General features: G+C 53.7%; 1 protein-coding gene across 2 annotated transcripts; it reads left to right on the top strand.

Annotated features, from left to right (window-relative positions):
* Nucleotides 1–2,938: 2,938 nt before the first annotated feature.
* On the top strand, nt 2,939–15,524 carry LOC144263745 (C-type lectin domain family 4 member F-like). Of its 2 annotated transcripts, XM_077814721.1 has the most exons (7): nt 2,939–3,084; nt 4,240–4,359; nt 10,891–10,998; nt 12,137–12,277; nt 13,034–13,185; nt 14,079–14,197; nt 15,078–15,524. In XM_077814721.1, exons 1-7 carry the CDS (start codon nt 3,024–3,026, stop codon nt 15,238–15,240), a joined length of 864 nt encoding a protein of 287 aa, XP_077670847.1. In that variant the 5' UTR covers nt 2,939–3,023; the 3' UTR covers nt 15,241–15,524. The 2 variants fall into 2 exon arrangements, with proteins under 2 accessions (XP_077670847.1, XP_077670846.1); XM_077814720.1 differs by lacking the exon at nt 2,939–3,084 and having other exon boundaries at nt 3,933–4,359.
* The last annotated feature ends 317 nt before the right edge of the window (nt 15,525–15,841 follow it).

Below are 15,841 nucleotides of genomic sequence, written 5' to 3'. Positions count from 1 at the left end.
CTTCAGGCTTCGGCTTCTGTCTCTCTGGTACTGATCCCGGGCTCCACCTCTGGCTGAGGACTCTGCTGTACTCCCACCCTGGCTCTGGCATTTGGCTTCTGACCCTGGGCCCATTTCCTGGATGCTGCCCATGCTGGACCCAGCTCGAGCCTGTTAGCTGAAGTCTCACTTCCACCACGAGGCCTGACCACACATGGCCCAGCTGGTGACAGGGTGGCTCTCACCACCAGGCCTCCTCCCCATTTCTATTTCTGGGCCAGGGCTGCGTCAGAGGGCGGCTCTAACCCAGCAGGCTGCTGAAAGGATCTACCTGCCAGCGATCGGGGCTTGGCTCAGCGCGAAGGCAGGAGAATGGCGAGGGAGAATATCTATGAGAACCTGGAGGTGATGGAAGCTGCTCCCCAGCCAAAAGGTAAGCACAAGAGGCTGCACCGGACCCTGGACTCCCGCTGGCCTTTCCTTGGCTTTGTGGTCTCTGCATCAGCATTCTGGGCAGCGATCGCTCCACTGACCACGTCCCCAGAGCTCAGCCTTGTGCTGGCTGGACAGCACCACGGGCAGTGGGCGAGGGTACTCGGTCAGTCCTTCCCAGTCATTCTCTCCCCTGCCAGTCCCCAATGGGAGAAGGGCACAGGGAGGAGAGATGGGAGTCCCTGCACAGCATCCCAACCTCCTGCTGGGCAGAGCAGTGGCATGGGCTGGCCATAAAAGCCATCCAGGCTCCCCGACCCCAGCCCACTGCCACCATCAGCCTCTCGCAGGAGGAGATCGCCTGGGTCAAATCCGCACAGCCCCTGTTTCTGGGGACCAGCTCCCTCTCATCCCCCCCATTTCACAGTGACACTTCCTTTCCTTACCCTCTGCCCCTTGCCTCCCGGAGCACGTGCTTCTATCCAGGAGCAGGGGTAGGGAGATGCTAGGTGTGTTAGCAGAGAAGGGTTTTCCCCAGGGCTCGGGGACAGGGGGAAGGGAACCTGTTCCTCCAAGGACCTCCAAGGAGCAAATGGAGCTGGAAGTTCTGAGATAAGGACCAAGCTGTTTTCCTAAAGCTCCCAGCACAGGCAGACTGCGAAGAGCTACAAAGGGATCTAACAAAACTGGGTTACTGGGCAACAAAATGGCAGATGAAATTCAGTCTTGATAAATGCAAAGTGATGCACCTTGGAAAACAATCCCAATTATACCTATAAAATGATGGGGTCTAAATTAGCTGTTACCACTCAAGCAAGAGATCTTGGGTCAGTGTGGGGAGTTCTCTGAAAACATCCACTCACTGTGCAGCGGCCGTCAGAAAAGCAAACAGAATGTTGGGCATCATTAAGAAAGGGAGAGATAAGAAGACAGAAAATATCGTATTCCCTCTGTATAAATCCATGCTACGCCCACATCTCGAATACTGTGTGCAGATGTGGTTGCCCCATCTCAAAAAAGGGCAACAAAAATGATTAGGGGTACAGAACGGCTGCCGTATGAGGACAGATTAATAAGACTGGGACTTTTCAGTTTGGAAAAGAGACGACTAAGGGGGGATATGATAGCGTTCTATAAAGTCGTGACTGGTGTGGAGAAAGTAAAGTAAATATTTACTCCTTCTCATAACACAAGAACTAGGGGTCACCAAGTGAAATGAATAGGCAGCAGGTTTAAAACACACAAAAGGAAGAAATTCTTACCACAACGCACAGTCAACCTATGGAACTTCTTGTCAGAGGATGTTGTGAAGTCCAAGACTATAACAGGGTTCAAAAAAGAACTAGATAAGTTCATGGCCGATAGGTCCATCAATGGCTATTAGCCAGGCTGGGCAGGGATGGTGTCCCCAGCCTCTGTCTGCCAGAAGCTGGGAACAGGCGACAGGGGATGGATCACTTGGTGATTCCCTGTTCTGCTCATTCCCTCTGGGGCACCTGCCAATGGCCACTGTCGGAAGACAGGACACTGGGCTAGATGGACCCTTGGTCTCACCCAATCTGGCTGTTCTTATGTTCTTCTATTTGGTGGTACAGGTGTCAGCTGAACAAGGGCCTCCTCTGGGGCTTTCTTATCCCCTTTGGTCTCAGTGCAATCCAGATGCCATGTGCCAGCTGTTCTGGTTTTGAACACATGAAAGAAGCCCAGGGAGGGTCTAGAGACAGGCAGGGAGATGGGGCTGACGGAAGTGGAGGGTGCTGGTGAGGACGTGAGGTTCAATATGCAGCTGCAGCTAGCCACCAAGCTCAGCTAGGCTCTCCGCAGCGGCAAAGGAAAACCCAAGGGGAAATGTAGCCTGTGCTAGGTGACAGAGAAACTCCTCCCAGAATCTGTTTCAGTAAAGGCTGAGAACTGTAAACTTAGCACATTAGTGAGAGGCAGCTTCACCCTTTGGTTAGAGTGAGAGAAACCACTTCTGCAATGTAAGGGGATTATCTGGGCATCTGAGTGTTGTCTTCTGGTTCCAGGAACCACACCCCATGGGGGAGCACTGCGAGCGAATGGCTGAGGCCCACAGACAGGGAGGGGGTGCAGCAGGCTGAGACTTTCAGGGAGAAAGTCCCTGAAAGTCCCTGCTTCCCCGTCGTCCAGCCCCTGCTCCAGCCGGCTTCCAGGCCCTGCTCCTGCTCTGCTCCAGCCCCTGCTCCCTTCAGATATCTGGTTTGATGCCCATCCCTGCCTCTGCCTCACTCACTACTTCGCCCCTCACTTCTGGCTTCGGCTTCTTTCTCTCTGGTACTGATCCTGGGCTCCGCCTCTGGCTGAGGACTCTGCTGTACCCCAACCCTGGCTCTGGCATTTGGCTTCTGACCCTGGGCCCATTTCCTGGATGCTGCCCATGCTGGACCCAGCTCGAGCCTGTTAGCTGAAGTCTCACTTCCACCACGAGGCCTGACCGCACAGCTGGTGACAGGGTGGCTCTCACCACCAGGCATCCTCCCCATTTCTATTTCTGGGCCAGGGCTGCGTCAGAGGGCGGCTCTAACCCAGCAGGCTGCTGAAAGGATCTACCTGCCAGCGATCGGGGCTCGGCTCAGCGCGAAGGCAGGAGAATGGCGAGGCAGAATAACTATGAGAACCTGGAGGTGATGGAAGCTGCTCCCCAGCCAAAAGGTAAGCACAAGAGGCTGCACCGGACCCTGGACTCCCGCTGGCCTTTCCTTGGCTTTGTGGTCTCTGCATCAGCATTCTGGGCAGCGTTCGCTCCACTGACCACGTGCCCAGAGCTCAGCCTTGTGCTGGCTGGACGGCACCACGGGCAGTGGGTGAGGGTACTCGGTCAGTCCTTCCCAGTCATTCTCTCCCCTGCCAGTCCCCAGCGGGAGAAGGGCACAGGGAGGAGAGATGGGAGTCCCTGCATCTGTAAACTGTAAACAAAGGACATTAGTGAGAGGCACCTTCACCCTTTGGTTAGAGTGAGAGAAGCCACTTCTGCAATGTAAGGGGATTATCTGGGCACCTGAGTGTTGTCTTCTGGTTCCAGGAACCACACCCCATGGGGGAGCACTGCGAGCGAATGGCTGAGGCCCACAGACAGGGAGGGGGTGCCGCAGGCTGAGACTTTCAGGGAGAGGAGAATCTGACAGTCTTGTGTCTCCAAGCAGCTGCTGTTCAGCTTGGGGAGACCAAATCCAGACCACACAGAGCACACTTACTTCTGTCGACACATAGATCCTGGCTCGAATGCAGCTCTAGTCTTCTCCCTTTAATGTGCAGGGGAGACACAGTCTTCTGGCTTTGCCCTGTGAGCCACCCCTTGGCTGCCTTGCAGTGAGGAGCCCAGCATCCTGGAGATGGGTTATTAGACAGGGATGCTGTAGAAAGGCCCTTCTGAGCACACTGCTGCTGTCAGCCCCACTTTTCTCCTGCAAAGAATCATTTCCCCTCATTTCACTGCCTCCTTGTTTTGATATTTCGTAAGTTGTTTCAGGTTCCTTTTCTCATTTAAAAATTCTCCTTTGGGCATGGACTTCACAAGCCCTAAACTTCCCTCTCAAGAAAGGCTGAGGCAGGGGAAAAGCCTGCTTCCAGTTCTCTCTCACAGGACGCCTGCCTGGCGCTACCGTCACCCCTGATGTAGGGAGGGTGGCTTTTCAGATTCAAGTTCAGGTCGGTTCTGACCTTATTTGGCCTGATTCTGCTGTTGCTGTTAACCACAGTCAGGGAACAGGAGGCTGAACAGTGATTAGATTTGGGGGATGGAGTTTCCGTGGTCACTGGCATTTGAGCTGTCACTTTCCACGGATATGTTTCTTCTTCTCCTTCAAGGAAATCCTACCGAGACATCTGTCCCTTGGCGGCGCGGGGCAGGGCGGATCGTCACTGCTGTCCTTCTGCTCGTGACGCTTGTGGCCCTGGCCAGCTCCCTCCTTGCTGTGACGCTTCTATGTAAGTTCAGCTGCGGCTCCAAGGCCCACGTTGGCCAACTTCCATACAGGCCAGCTGGCTCAACTGCGGGGCGGGGCACCCCCACATTTCAGCAGAATGTCGACTGTGTTTCCAGTCTGTCCCTCCAAATAAATCTCCTACTCCAGGGAGTTCGAATGGAGTTGAAAGATCTTGCCCTACTGGTTTGATATGAGCACAAACCTTCCAAGTCTAACGATGGTCAAGCACTGGCCCAGGTCACCTAGGGAATCCCCATCACTGGAGATTTTAAGAAGAGGTTAGACAACCACCTGTCAGGGATGGTCTAGGTGTACTTCATCCTGCCTGAACTTCACCCCTGTGACTTCAGATCCCATGTGTCAGCCCCACATGCTCACCCTGCGCTCTGAGGGTCAAGCTGGGTCCTTTCCTGACCACATAGCACCAGCATGAGCCTCAGCCCCCGGCGTCCTCATGGCACAATTGAAATGCCTGCCCTACGGAGAGACTGGACGGCCCAGAGCTTCGGGCACTTGTCTGGGGCTCCGATTGCTGGGTTTAATTCCCTGCCCTGGAGCCAGCAAACAGAGCTGAAAACAGGGGAGTTTGAGTGGAGAGCTCTTGGAGGAGAGGGGAGACAAGCCCCTGTTCCTTAGGGGCAGTGAGTGGCATCGACGACTGGTGCCTCCCCATGCTGGGGGTCCACAATCTAAAGGGGAGGACACGTGACCCCCCACGTGTCTCCTCTGCCCAGCGACCCCTGCGCCCAGCCCAGGGCCTCCCTGCAGTCCCCACCCCACCAGAGTTACCTGTGGGGGGGGTCTGTCCTTTTCGCGCTGCGCCTCTCCCCTCCCGCCAGCACATTCGGCCGCTCTCCCTGGCACCCGGGCCCAGGCGGGGAGCAGGAGGGAGCCGCCTCTCATGCGGCTGAAGCTGGTCGCTCCAGGTCACTGCTCTGGGCAGTGCAGCAGCTGCCTGAGAGAACCTGGCTGGGGGCCTGGCGCCAGGCCGCCCCCACCATGGCCTGGCTGCTGGGGACAGGCGCCGAGGGAGCCGGAAACGTGCCAGGGGGAGAGGGGACTCCAGCTTGCTCGACCCCTGTCCCTGGTAGCCTGGCCTTGGTGGGGCAGCCCCGCCACCTCCCCAACCAGGCTGTCTCAGGCAGATGCTGCGCCGCACAGAGCAGTGACCCCGAGCGGCCGACATGAGAAGTGGCTGGTCCTGCCCCTTCCACTCCCTGCCCGGGCCCGGCTGCCAGGGACGGGGCCGATCGCGCTGGGGTCAGTATCAGCAGGAGAAGGACAGAGCCCCTCTTCCTCCTCCCCACCCCCGGCATGCCAAGCAGAAATCTTGGGGGTGCTTCACCCTGCACACACACCCCTGTGCGTCGCCTCTGGAGAGTGGGTTCTTGAGAGTTTGCTGGCTGGTGTGTTGCGTTCACTTTGCAGAGGCTGGTACGGGCAGTGCGCTGAGAGATGCAGAGCCTTTGATCAGATCAGATCAGGGCGGGGTTTCCCTGACTAGGAGGCCTATAAATGCAAGCAATGGAGTGGCAAAGAAGTCAGCAAACAACTGGAGACAGGGGAGTTAGAGTGCACGGTTGTAAGGAGAGTTTGTGGGACGGGCGGTGGCATTCTGTTTTTGTGTCGTGTGGGGTTTTCTTTCTCCTTGACTGGCGCTTGGGCGGGAAGGGTGTGACAGACACAGAGGCAGCAGTGGTAGTGACCCAAGCATTAGAGGAGACAATGAAGATGACCAGATGTGGAAGCTGCAGGAGGTACATGATCCTGGAGTGGGTACCTGAAAAGAGCTTGTTTGTATGAAGTGCCGGCTGAGAGAGCTGATGGAAGAGAAGAGCTGAGGTCTGGAGATGCAGGTGAAAAGTATGGTTGAGTTTGGAAGGGGATTCGAGCAGATGATGGAGGGAAGCCAAGAGGAGGCTGAAGGGAAAACTCAAGATTGGCAGATCCAAGCTGGACTGGAAAACTGGGAGGGGACACTCCTAGGTGAGTAAAGTGGCCAGTGGAAATGTGATTATGAGAACTGGGCAGAGGAAAAGACCAGCTAGTGAAGGAGAAGTAGAGCTCAGGAATAGGTTTGCTGAATTGGAAAATGAAGAAGATTTGTGGCAGGGAGTAGCCAAAGGTGGGAGGGCCAGGCAGAAGAGAAGAGCAGCTAGTCCTACAAGAAGAGGGGAAGAGTCAATGTAGATACCCAGAGTTCGGAGCCCCAGGAGGACAGAGGATGACTTGCAGTAGATTGCAAGGGAAAGCAAAAGACAAGAGGACTTGCATGCAGAAGGAATGGGAGGAAGGCTGGAGAATGGCACCAACACCAGGAAGAGGCAGGTCTATGTGATTGGTGACTCCTTACTAAGAAGAATGGACAGGTCTGGCACCAGAGCTGATCCAGAGAACACAAGGGCGTGCTGTCTGCCAGGAGCTAAGTTATGGGATGTGGACCTGAGGCTGAAGAGGATCCTAATGGGAGCAGGAAAGAATCCACTGATTGTCCTTCATGTGGGAACAAATGATACTGCTAGATTCTTGCTGGAACGTACCAAGGGAGATGATGCCAGGCTGGGGAAGACACTTAAAGAAATGGAGGCTCAGGTGATCTTCAAGGGGATTCTACTTGTCCCTAGAGGAGGAGAATGGAGGTGAGACAAGATGATGATGATGATCAACCCACGGCTCAGGCAGCGGAGCTGTAAGGAGGTCTCTGGGATGACCGACCACTGGGAGTCATTCACGGACATAGGACTGTTCTCATGGGACAGACTCCACCTGAGTAGGGAGGGAAATAGATTCTGGGAAGGAGGGTGGCACAACTGATTAACAGAGCGTTAAGCTTGGAATTCAGGGGAGGCAGTTGAGAGATGCTCATGCAATCCCCACTTCTGATTCTAATCCTGAGCAGGAGAAAAAGAAGTAAGAGCAGATGCAGCGATGGAGAAAGGAACAGCAGAGGGGAGATGAATGGACATCAAGAGGAAAGACAGTTCCCATACCAATGACGCTAACACCCAAGTAGGAGGTGATACTGGCAGTAGCATGACTCTACCTAACCGCGTGAGGAACCCTGGCGGAGCCGAGCGGAAACACCGCAGGTGTCTGCACCCCAGCGCAAGGAGCCCGGGGACAAAATGGAGGAAGTGGATCTACTGGTGCAGGAAATGAAACCAGGTGTTACAGGGAGAACAGGAACAGGGCGGAATAGAAGCCAGGCCTGGAGTGCAGGCGAGGAAGAGTATGTGCCATTCAGGAAAGAGAGAAATGCAGGTAAAGGCGGTGCTGTAGCATTGTACATTAATGCTGAGGTAGACTGACTGTAAAGAAATTAGAAGTGCTGGAACAGATAAAACAGAGTCTGTTTGGGTCACAATCACTTTGGGGAAGAAAGCTACCAGAGGCTCCCCTCAGATAGTGCTTGGGGTCTGCTACAGACCCCCAGCATCCTATCTGGATATCGATAGAGACCTCCGGAATACCTGTCATGACATATATACTCCTGGGAGCGGTGTGATTAGGAGGGACTTTAATTTCCCAGGTATAGATCGGAGGACAAGTGCTAATCATAATGGTAGGGCCCACGCTTTCCTGGCTGTGAGAGCTGACAGCTTTCTCCACCAAATAGTCACCAAACCAAGAGGAGGTGATGCCATTTTAGATTGAGTGTTGGCGAGTAGGGAGGACATCCAGAGAAGAACTGGTTGTAGGGGACAACATTGGTTCACGTGATCATGAGCTAATTCAGTTTCAATTAAATGGAAGGATAAACAAAACTAGGTCTGCAACTAGGGGCCTTGATTTCAAAAGGGCAAACTTTAAAATATTAAGGCAATTAACTAGGGGAGTGGACTGGGCTGAAGAACTCAAGGACCTGAAAGTGGGGGAGGCTTGGCATTACTTTAAGTCAAAGTTGCAGAAGCACTCTGAAGCCCGCATCCCAAGCAAGGGGAAAAACTTCCTCGGGAAGGGTTGCAGGCCAGGCTGGATGAAGAAGCGTCTCACACAGGTGATTGAGAGAAAGCAAAAATCCTGCAAGGAATAGAAGATGGGATGGATCAGCAAGGAAAACTACCTCTTGGAGATCAGAAAGTGCAGGGAAAAGAGAACTGCCAAGAGCCAAGCAGATCTGGACCTTGCAAAGGGAATTAAAACCAACAGCAAATGGTTCTATAGGCATATAAACAAGAAGGGACTGCCAAAGACGGAGGATGTGTTGGAGACTGAAGATAATCTAGGCATGGGCAAATGCCTAAACATATACTTTGACTCCATTTTTAATAAATGGAATTAGGAGTTTAGGGGTAGTGGCAGGCTGACTAATGGGAGTGAGGATATGGAAGTAGAAATTCCCACATCTGAGGTGGAAGTCAAACTCGAACAGCTTAATAGGACCAAACGGGGGGGCCTGGATAATCTCCATCCAAGAATATTAAAGGAAGTGACACGTGAAATTGCAAGCCCACCAGCAAGGATCTTTAGTGAATCCATAAACTCAGGGGTCAGACCCTGTGACTGGAGAATTGCTAATGGAGTTCCTATTTTTCAGAAAGAGGAAAAAAGTGATCTGGGAAACTACAGACCTTTTAGTTTGACCTCAATTGTCTGCTAGGTCTTCGAACGAATGTGGAAGGAGAAAGTAGTTAGGGGCATAGAGGTTAACGGTAATTGGGGTAAAATACAACATGGTTTTTCAAAAGATAGATCATGCCAGATCAGCCTTCTCTTTCTTTGAGAAGAGGACTGATTTTTTAGAGAAAGGAAATGCAGTAGATCTCATCTATCTGGATTTCAGTGGCATTTGATACAGTTCCACATGGGGAATTATGAGTCAAATTGGAGAAGATGGGGATTAATATTGCTGTTAACCCCTATGTGCATGACCTTGCCCTTTGCACTACTGAATTTCATCCCATTTCTGCTACTCCAGGTTTCAAGGTTGTCCAGCTCCACTCGTAGGATATTCCGGTGCTCCTCCATCATGGCAATACCTCCCAACTTGGTGTCATCTGCAGAGTTCATTAGCGCACTCCCGCTTTTTGTGCCAAGGTCTTCAATGAAAACCTTAAATAAGATTTGTCCCAAGACCAATTCCTGAGAAACTCCACTAGTAACCTCCCTCCGGCCTGACAGTTCACCTTTGAGCATGACCCGTTGTAGTCTCCCATTTAACTGAGTCCTGATCCACCTTTCAATGGGGTCGGGAAGGAATTTTCCCCCAAATCAGATTGGCAGAGACCCTGAGGTTTTTTGCCGTCCTCTGCAGCATGGGACACGGGGGTCACTTGCAGGTTTGAACTAGTGTAAATGGTGGATTCTCTGTAACTTGAAGTCTTTAAATCAGTAACTCAGGCAGAGGTTAAGGGCCTATTACAGGAATGGGTGGGTGAGGTTCTGTAGTCTGCAGGAGGTCAGATTATGATCATGATGGGCCCTTCTGGCTGTAAGGTCTTTGAGACCTGTCTCTGCCTCAGTTCTCCACCTGTAAAATTGGGGGAGGAGACTTCCCTACTTCACAGGGGTGTTGTGTGACATTAAATAATATAGTAAAGACTGTGGGGTGCTCAGATACTGCAGTGAAAGGAGCCAGAGACGTACGATGGATTGCGGGAAAGATTCTGCAGACAGCACTTAGATCACAAGTCTGTTGATGCACGAGCTGGGAGAGAAGATGGTTGGCCCTGGGGCATCGCTGTGTTGGCCCTGCAGCTCTCAGGGGAGTGAAAGGCTGATTTTTAGGGACAGATGTTCTGCAGGTATAAATTGAAGGAGCTCCTCTGAAGTCAGATTTACACCATCTGAGCAGCTGGCCATCAGTCTTGCAAGCCCAGATCCTCAGAGGCATTTGGGCTTCTGGTTTCCATTGAAATCCCTGGGAGTTTTTTGCTTGAACACCTTGAAGGGTCTGGGCCTAAAGTTAGCAGACAGGCCCCTGAGAAACACCAGGAGCAGAGTGGTCAGGATTGTTAATAAGCACTTGGACTGCCAGTGCCCTGAAGCTGCACCCAGGTCCTGCTTTCCATAGCGCTAGGTGCTGCAAAAACACACAGTAAAATGAGGTCATAGAATCACAGAACCATAAGGTCAGAAGGGACCGCAAGGGCCTCCAGTCTAACCCCCTGCCAAGATGCAGGAGCTGTTGTGTCCGACCCATCCCAGACAGACGGCTCCAGCCTCCTTTTGGAAACCTCCCATGAAGGAGTTTCCATAACCCCGCTAGGTGTCCATTCCATCGTCCTGCTGGTCTCACAGTCAGGAAGTTTGTCCTGAGATTTAATCTCAATCTGCGATGCTGGAGTTTGTAGCTCCCTGCTCCAGAGAACTGATGCCCTATGTTAAGACAGTGTAACATACACCAGGAGAGAGCCCCAAACAGGGCCTTGGCTTTGCCCGTGTCCCTCCTCGGGAGGGAAGCTTTCCAAGATTAAAATAAAAGAAGTCCTAGAGAACAGGCTCGCACTCGGAGCATATTCCTTCTCTGGATATGGCTGGTCTCCAGCCACAGTTCAGTTCGGTCGCTGACCTGCAGACATGTGATTTCTAGATTTCCAGGCACAGAGCAAGCTGCAAGCGGTTGAAGAAGCGGTGCAGAAGCTCCAAGTCTCTCTGCGGCCTGACAACGCCTCGGATACGTCAGCAAAGGAATCGGACAGTAAGTCGCAGGACGAGGGTCTCAGGCATCAGGGTCGGCTCCCCTCCCTTGGCCTGGAAGCTGAGCACTCTCCTGCCGAGAGGTATGGTGGGTGCCTGGCATCCTCCTACTCCCCTCCATATACTTCCCTGCCAGGTGGTCCTGTCCCCCTGTCTAATGAGCTGCTGCTCTGCACATTCCTCTGCCAACAGAGGCTCTGTTCCCAGGGGTGGGGGGCTGCTCCAGGTTCCCTCCTAGCGCCCTCCCTGGCCGTGGCAGGCTGGCTGCATCCGTCCCATGCTCCTAAGCAGTTTGCCTAGTGGTCAACGTCTTCCGTCCTGTCCCTGTTGCTTCCTTCGCTCCATAGTTTTCACCAGGGCCCCCGTACTGTCAGGACTGCATTCGCGGGAAAGACAGATGCAGCTCATGAGACACACAGGGCCCAGTTCAGTCCCTGGGGTAAGCAGGACGCCCGTGGAGCTGTACTCGTGGGTCTCAACGTGTCCCCTACCCCAGTCCCCGAGCCCTTCCCATGCAGCTACCATAATTCGGGTAACTGCCACAGTCTCATTGCTGGAGGCAGGGCGCCCTCTTGTGGCCACGTGTCACAACTGTCTGTCTATCGGGCACAGGGCTGGACATACAAACCGGGCTATGGATCAGGTTATTCAGCGTCCAATCAGAAGATGGGCCTGAACTAAAACCCCGGCACAGAGCACACCCCAAAGCTGGGCTGTTGAAAATCCCGGCCTGGAGCCCAGTGCCATGCTCAGGTCCGTGGATGTTCCTGCAGCCCCAGCTCTGCCACATGCGACCCACTCACAGCTCACAAGGTAGGAGCGAATGGGGAGGAGGAGGCTGGGTAGATCGGGGGTACAGGGCTAGAGTTCAGGAGAGCTGGGTTCAATTCCCCGCTCTGCTGCAAACTTCCTGTGTGATCTTGGGCTCCCTGCACCTCAGTTTCCCAGCAGGAAAATCATCCTTTATTTTATTTCTCCCACCTAGAGTCTACTTTGACTGTGAGCTGTTGAGAGCAGGGACTGTCCCCTCCTGTCTGTACAGCGCCTGGCACACAGGGGCCTGCAGGTGCTGCTCTGCTACATGTGCTGGTAATCAAGAGTTCTGCATCTCCACTGAAGTCGCTGTGACTTTCTGCTAGGTCTGCAGCTCCTGGATGAAGCGCTGGCAGGAGTCCGGATGCTGAAAGACCAGCTGGGTAACGTCAGTGCAGCGTATGGAGAAATCCAGGCCCGTCTGGACAACGTCAGCGCAGCGCAAGCAGCAGGGCAAGGTCGCTGCAGTAAGTACTAGCTGCAGAGCCGGCTGGTGCCGTCTCTCCTGGTGCTGAGGATGAACGGAGCATTTCAGCTCCAAGGCTGTGAGCGCAGCGCCTTCCACCAGCACCGAGTTCTCGTTCATTGAACATCACCTGTGGCTGCACTTGTGCCCACACCGTGGTGATCAGGGTGCCGTTCACTTACGCCCTGGGCCTCGTTAGCCTAACGGGAGCACCCAGCTACCAGCCCTTCTTAGATGCTCCAAACCTGTCCGGTCACAGGCGAAAAGTGGTGCTGGCATTTCAGTGTATGGGGCGTTACTTTCACCAAGCCAGCGCCCCCTGCAGGGTGTGGGGGGAGGTGCCCAAGTGCGAAAGACCCGAGACCTTCACCACTTACAATCACTGAAAATTGTTGATACAGAACCAGGGGGTGTTCCACCTTGGGCAGCTACATTCCCGCTCCTGAATTCCCCCTGCCAGCTCAGCTGAACAATGAATCTCCCCTTTCCCATTACAGCCCTGCTGCTCTGCACTGGGACCAGTGCCCATAGTCCACCCCAGATGCAGCTGCACCCCGTGGTGTCTGCTTTCTGCAGTGCTCTTTGGGATCCTTCCTAGGGCCATGAAAGTTATCCACTGTGGTGCTGGAGAATCAGGATTCAGAAGTTCCCTGAGCTTGGGGCAGTTGAAGGGGAATGCAGCACTAGAATCCCTGAGCTCCCTGCGTGTGTCCCTGTGACTTTAGCCCAGGTTTCTCACCTCAGTCTCTGCTCCTAGGTTATGTGCTGACAAAGCTCTCCAGAGGCTGGAGGTTTTATGGTGGGAACCTCTATTACTTTTCACAAGAAAAAAAGCCGTGGGACGAGGCCGAGCGGTTCTGTGTGTCTCAGGACTCGCACCTGACCTCTGTCTCCTCCCAGGCGGAACAGGTGAGTGAGGGAACCTCCTCGGGGCTTGGATAATGGGTCAGTGCCTTGTTTCGTACCAGAAGGAGGTGGAAGGTGGCAGCTGAGGTAGCAAATCTGCAACATGCCTTGTGGCAAACCATCGGAGAGGATGCCAAGCCTTGGAACCTGACTCAGGGGATTCACCCATCAGTTTAAAAGCAGAGATGGGCAGAGGAACAGTGCCAGGATCAGAGTCTGGGGTACCAGGGGAGGGGGATTTGGGGTCAGGCTCATTTCTGATTTTCCCTACTTCCAATGTAGCATTTTCTGCAACCCCAATGACTTTTTCAGTGAGGACTCACTTTGATCCCTCTCCCCAGTCCTGAGCTAATGCTGGACAATCTAGAAGCCTGTATCTGGAAGGCTTGTGAGCAAGGGGCCATGCGCCTCTCAGAGAATCCTCTCTCCCCACGTGCCCATGGTAGCTCTCACTCCAGGCCTCTGGGGCACTTGCTGAGGAGGAAAATCCCACCCTCCTGCAGGGCCAGACTTTGCACCCAGTTCTCTGCTCCTAGCTTTGCCGCCTCCAAGGGCAGGGGACCAATGTGAACTCTGAGGTGCCCGTCAGTAACCCCCGCACCCAGCTCTGAGGCGGCCGTGGTGGGGAGCGTTCTGAGACAGGTCGCTGTTGTTAGCCCCATTCGGATACAGATGCAGACACAGACACAGAGCTGCTCCAGGACTCCCTCGGGGTTGCCCAGCTAGTCACTGTCAGCGTTTGGGGCTGGACACCATGTCTCCCGCTGCCCAGTGCCCTGTTCACACCACCGGACGCCCTTTCCTCTCGCCCAAAATCTGCTCAGCCCAGGCAGCTGTGGCTGCATCCTGCAGCCTCTCTTGAGTGACCTGGACACGCTGCAAACTGTGTCGTGCAGGAGTTTCTCTCCAACGAGAGCAAGGGAGAAAGTCACTGGATTGGACTCACCGACCGGGGGACAGAAGGCAGCTGGCACTGGGTGGATGGCACAGAATTCAGAGCAGACGCAAGCAGGGGGTGAGTAAAGCTGGAGATACGTGATTATTTATTACACGTTTGGTCACCAGCTCTTTCAGGCAGCGTCTGTACGGCCCCTTGCGTCTATGCAGCACCCGGCACAGTGGGCCCGATCCTGAGGGAGGCCCCTGGGCGCTGTCACCCAACAGCAATTAATCCTCTCAGGAATTTCTACTAATGCCCCTTTGCTTAGAGCAGGAGCCTAAACACGGAGTGTGTGTTCAGTGCCCACTGAGACCAAGGGCCAGAGCCTCACCTGGGGTAACTTGGCATTGACTTGAATGAACCACATCCATTTACACCAGCTGAGGATCTGGCCCCAAGTCAACTCAGTACAGCCAGGTCAGTCCGGTGGCAGGGTTCAGCGCTCTCCTTGGGATTGCTCTGTGCTCTCCCCTCTCTCCGGCTGGGGACGGGGAGGCTGTAGGGCCCGGGGGCCTGGCCAGAGCCAGCTGCAGTCGGTGCAATGACCTCAGTGGGCTGTGGACGAGTCCCACAACCAGGGCCATGGAGAAGTTAATGAATGACCCCTGCTGCCCTCTCTCTCTGTTCCTGCGTTCCCACCTCGGGGTGTTCCTGGGACGTGCTGGGCCACGTGCTTTGGTTCTGGGCACTGAGATCTGAGCTGCTGCTGCTCAGCATTTGGAGCCACAAACTGACTTTGGCTCTTTGCTGGCCCATCAGGCGCAGGGCAGTTGCTACCCCTTGTCCTCAGAATCCCTTCGTTACCATGGCCACGAGTGCTGTGGAGAACTCTGAGGGGTCACCGCGTCATTTCTGGGTGTCGTGGTCCCCTGCCAACAACAGAGTCCACAGAGCAGAACTGAGCTCAGGAATTGGCTGTGGTTCTCCACTGAGACATTAACACTCTGATCTGTAGGTTCTGGGAGGAGAATCAGCCAGACAACTGGCATCAGGGGACAGGAGGCAGAGAAGACTGTGTGGAGATCCGCACAATGGAGCTAAAGTGGTGGAATGATGCCAACTGCACTCTGCCTTCTAGGTGGATTTGTAAGCAGGCCTATGGACAGGCTGAGCTGTGACATGCAGTTCCCAGCACCTCAGAAAGTGCCTTAATTTCCAAGCTATGGAGCATGTTTTCCAGCCACCTGCTGATGAGGAGCCCTGTGCACTGGCAGGGGCCGCTCTGCATGTGTATTGCAGGGACGCTTTGTCTTGGTGTGATATTTCTGCTGTAGCAGAGACAGCTGCCCTTATGCCGCTCAGTGTGCATGGCTCTGTGATTTGTATGTTTCCAGGTCTGTCACAAAATAAAGTCCTTGGATCATAGAGTTATTGTTTCATAATCACCCAATAAATAATTATTTGCCTGACTTGAATTTCTAATTTTTGCACCTTTGAATGAGATTTTATGATGATGTCAGAACCATCTATATACACATTTAAAATGTCCAGTTGTATATGGTAAGCAAGATATGTCACCAAATATGTGTGGACCACTGAGGAGATAAATTCAGGTTCAGCTAGGAGACCAGCTTCAACAGCTGTTCAAATTCTCCAATCCCTGCGCCGCTGTGCCACGTATCAAAACGTGTCTGTCCATTCCAACCCAACAGGAGCAGTCCCTCCCAAACCTGTCACTTCCTTGGAAGGACCCAATCTGTTATTTTTCTGCATCTTAGG

This window comes from Eretmochelys imbricata, chromosome 4 (genome assembly GCF_965152235.1).
Source record: "Eretmochelys imbricata isolate rEreImb1 chromosome 4, rEreImb1.hap1, whole genome shotgun sequence".
NCBI lineage: Eukaryota > Metazoa > Chordata > Testudines > Cheloniidae > Eretmochelys > Eretmochelys imbricata.
This window is presented reverse-complemented; position numbering and strand designations above follow the sequence as displayed.

Excerpts from the sequence above, each read along its gene's own strand:
- LOC144263745 (XM_077814720.1), top strand. The coding sequence starts at position 4,170 with ATGGAGTTTCCGTGGTCACTGGCATTTGAGCTGTCACTTTCCACGGAT. Across the intron at positions 10,999-12,136 it reads GTCAGCAAAGGAATCGGACA|GTCTGCAGCTCCTGGATGAA; the intron begins GTAAGTCGCAGG and ends ACTTTCTGCTAG. Across the intron at positions 12,278-13,033 it reads AGCAGGGCAAGGTCGCTGCA|GTTATGTGCTGACAAAGCTC; the intron begins GTAAGTACTAGC and ends CTCTGCTCCTAG.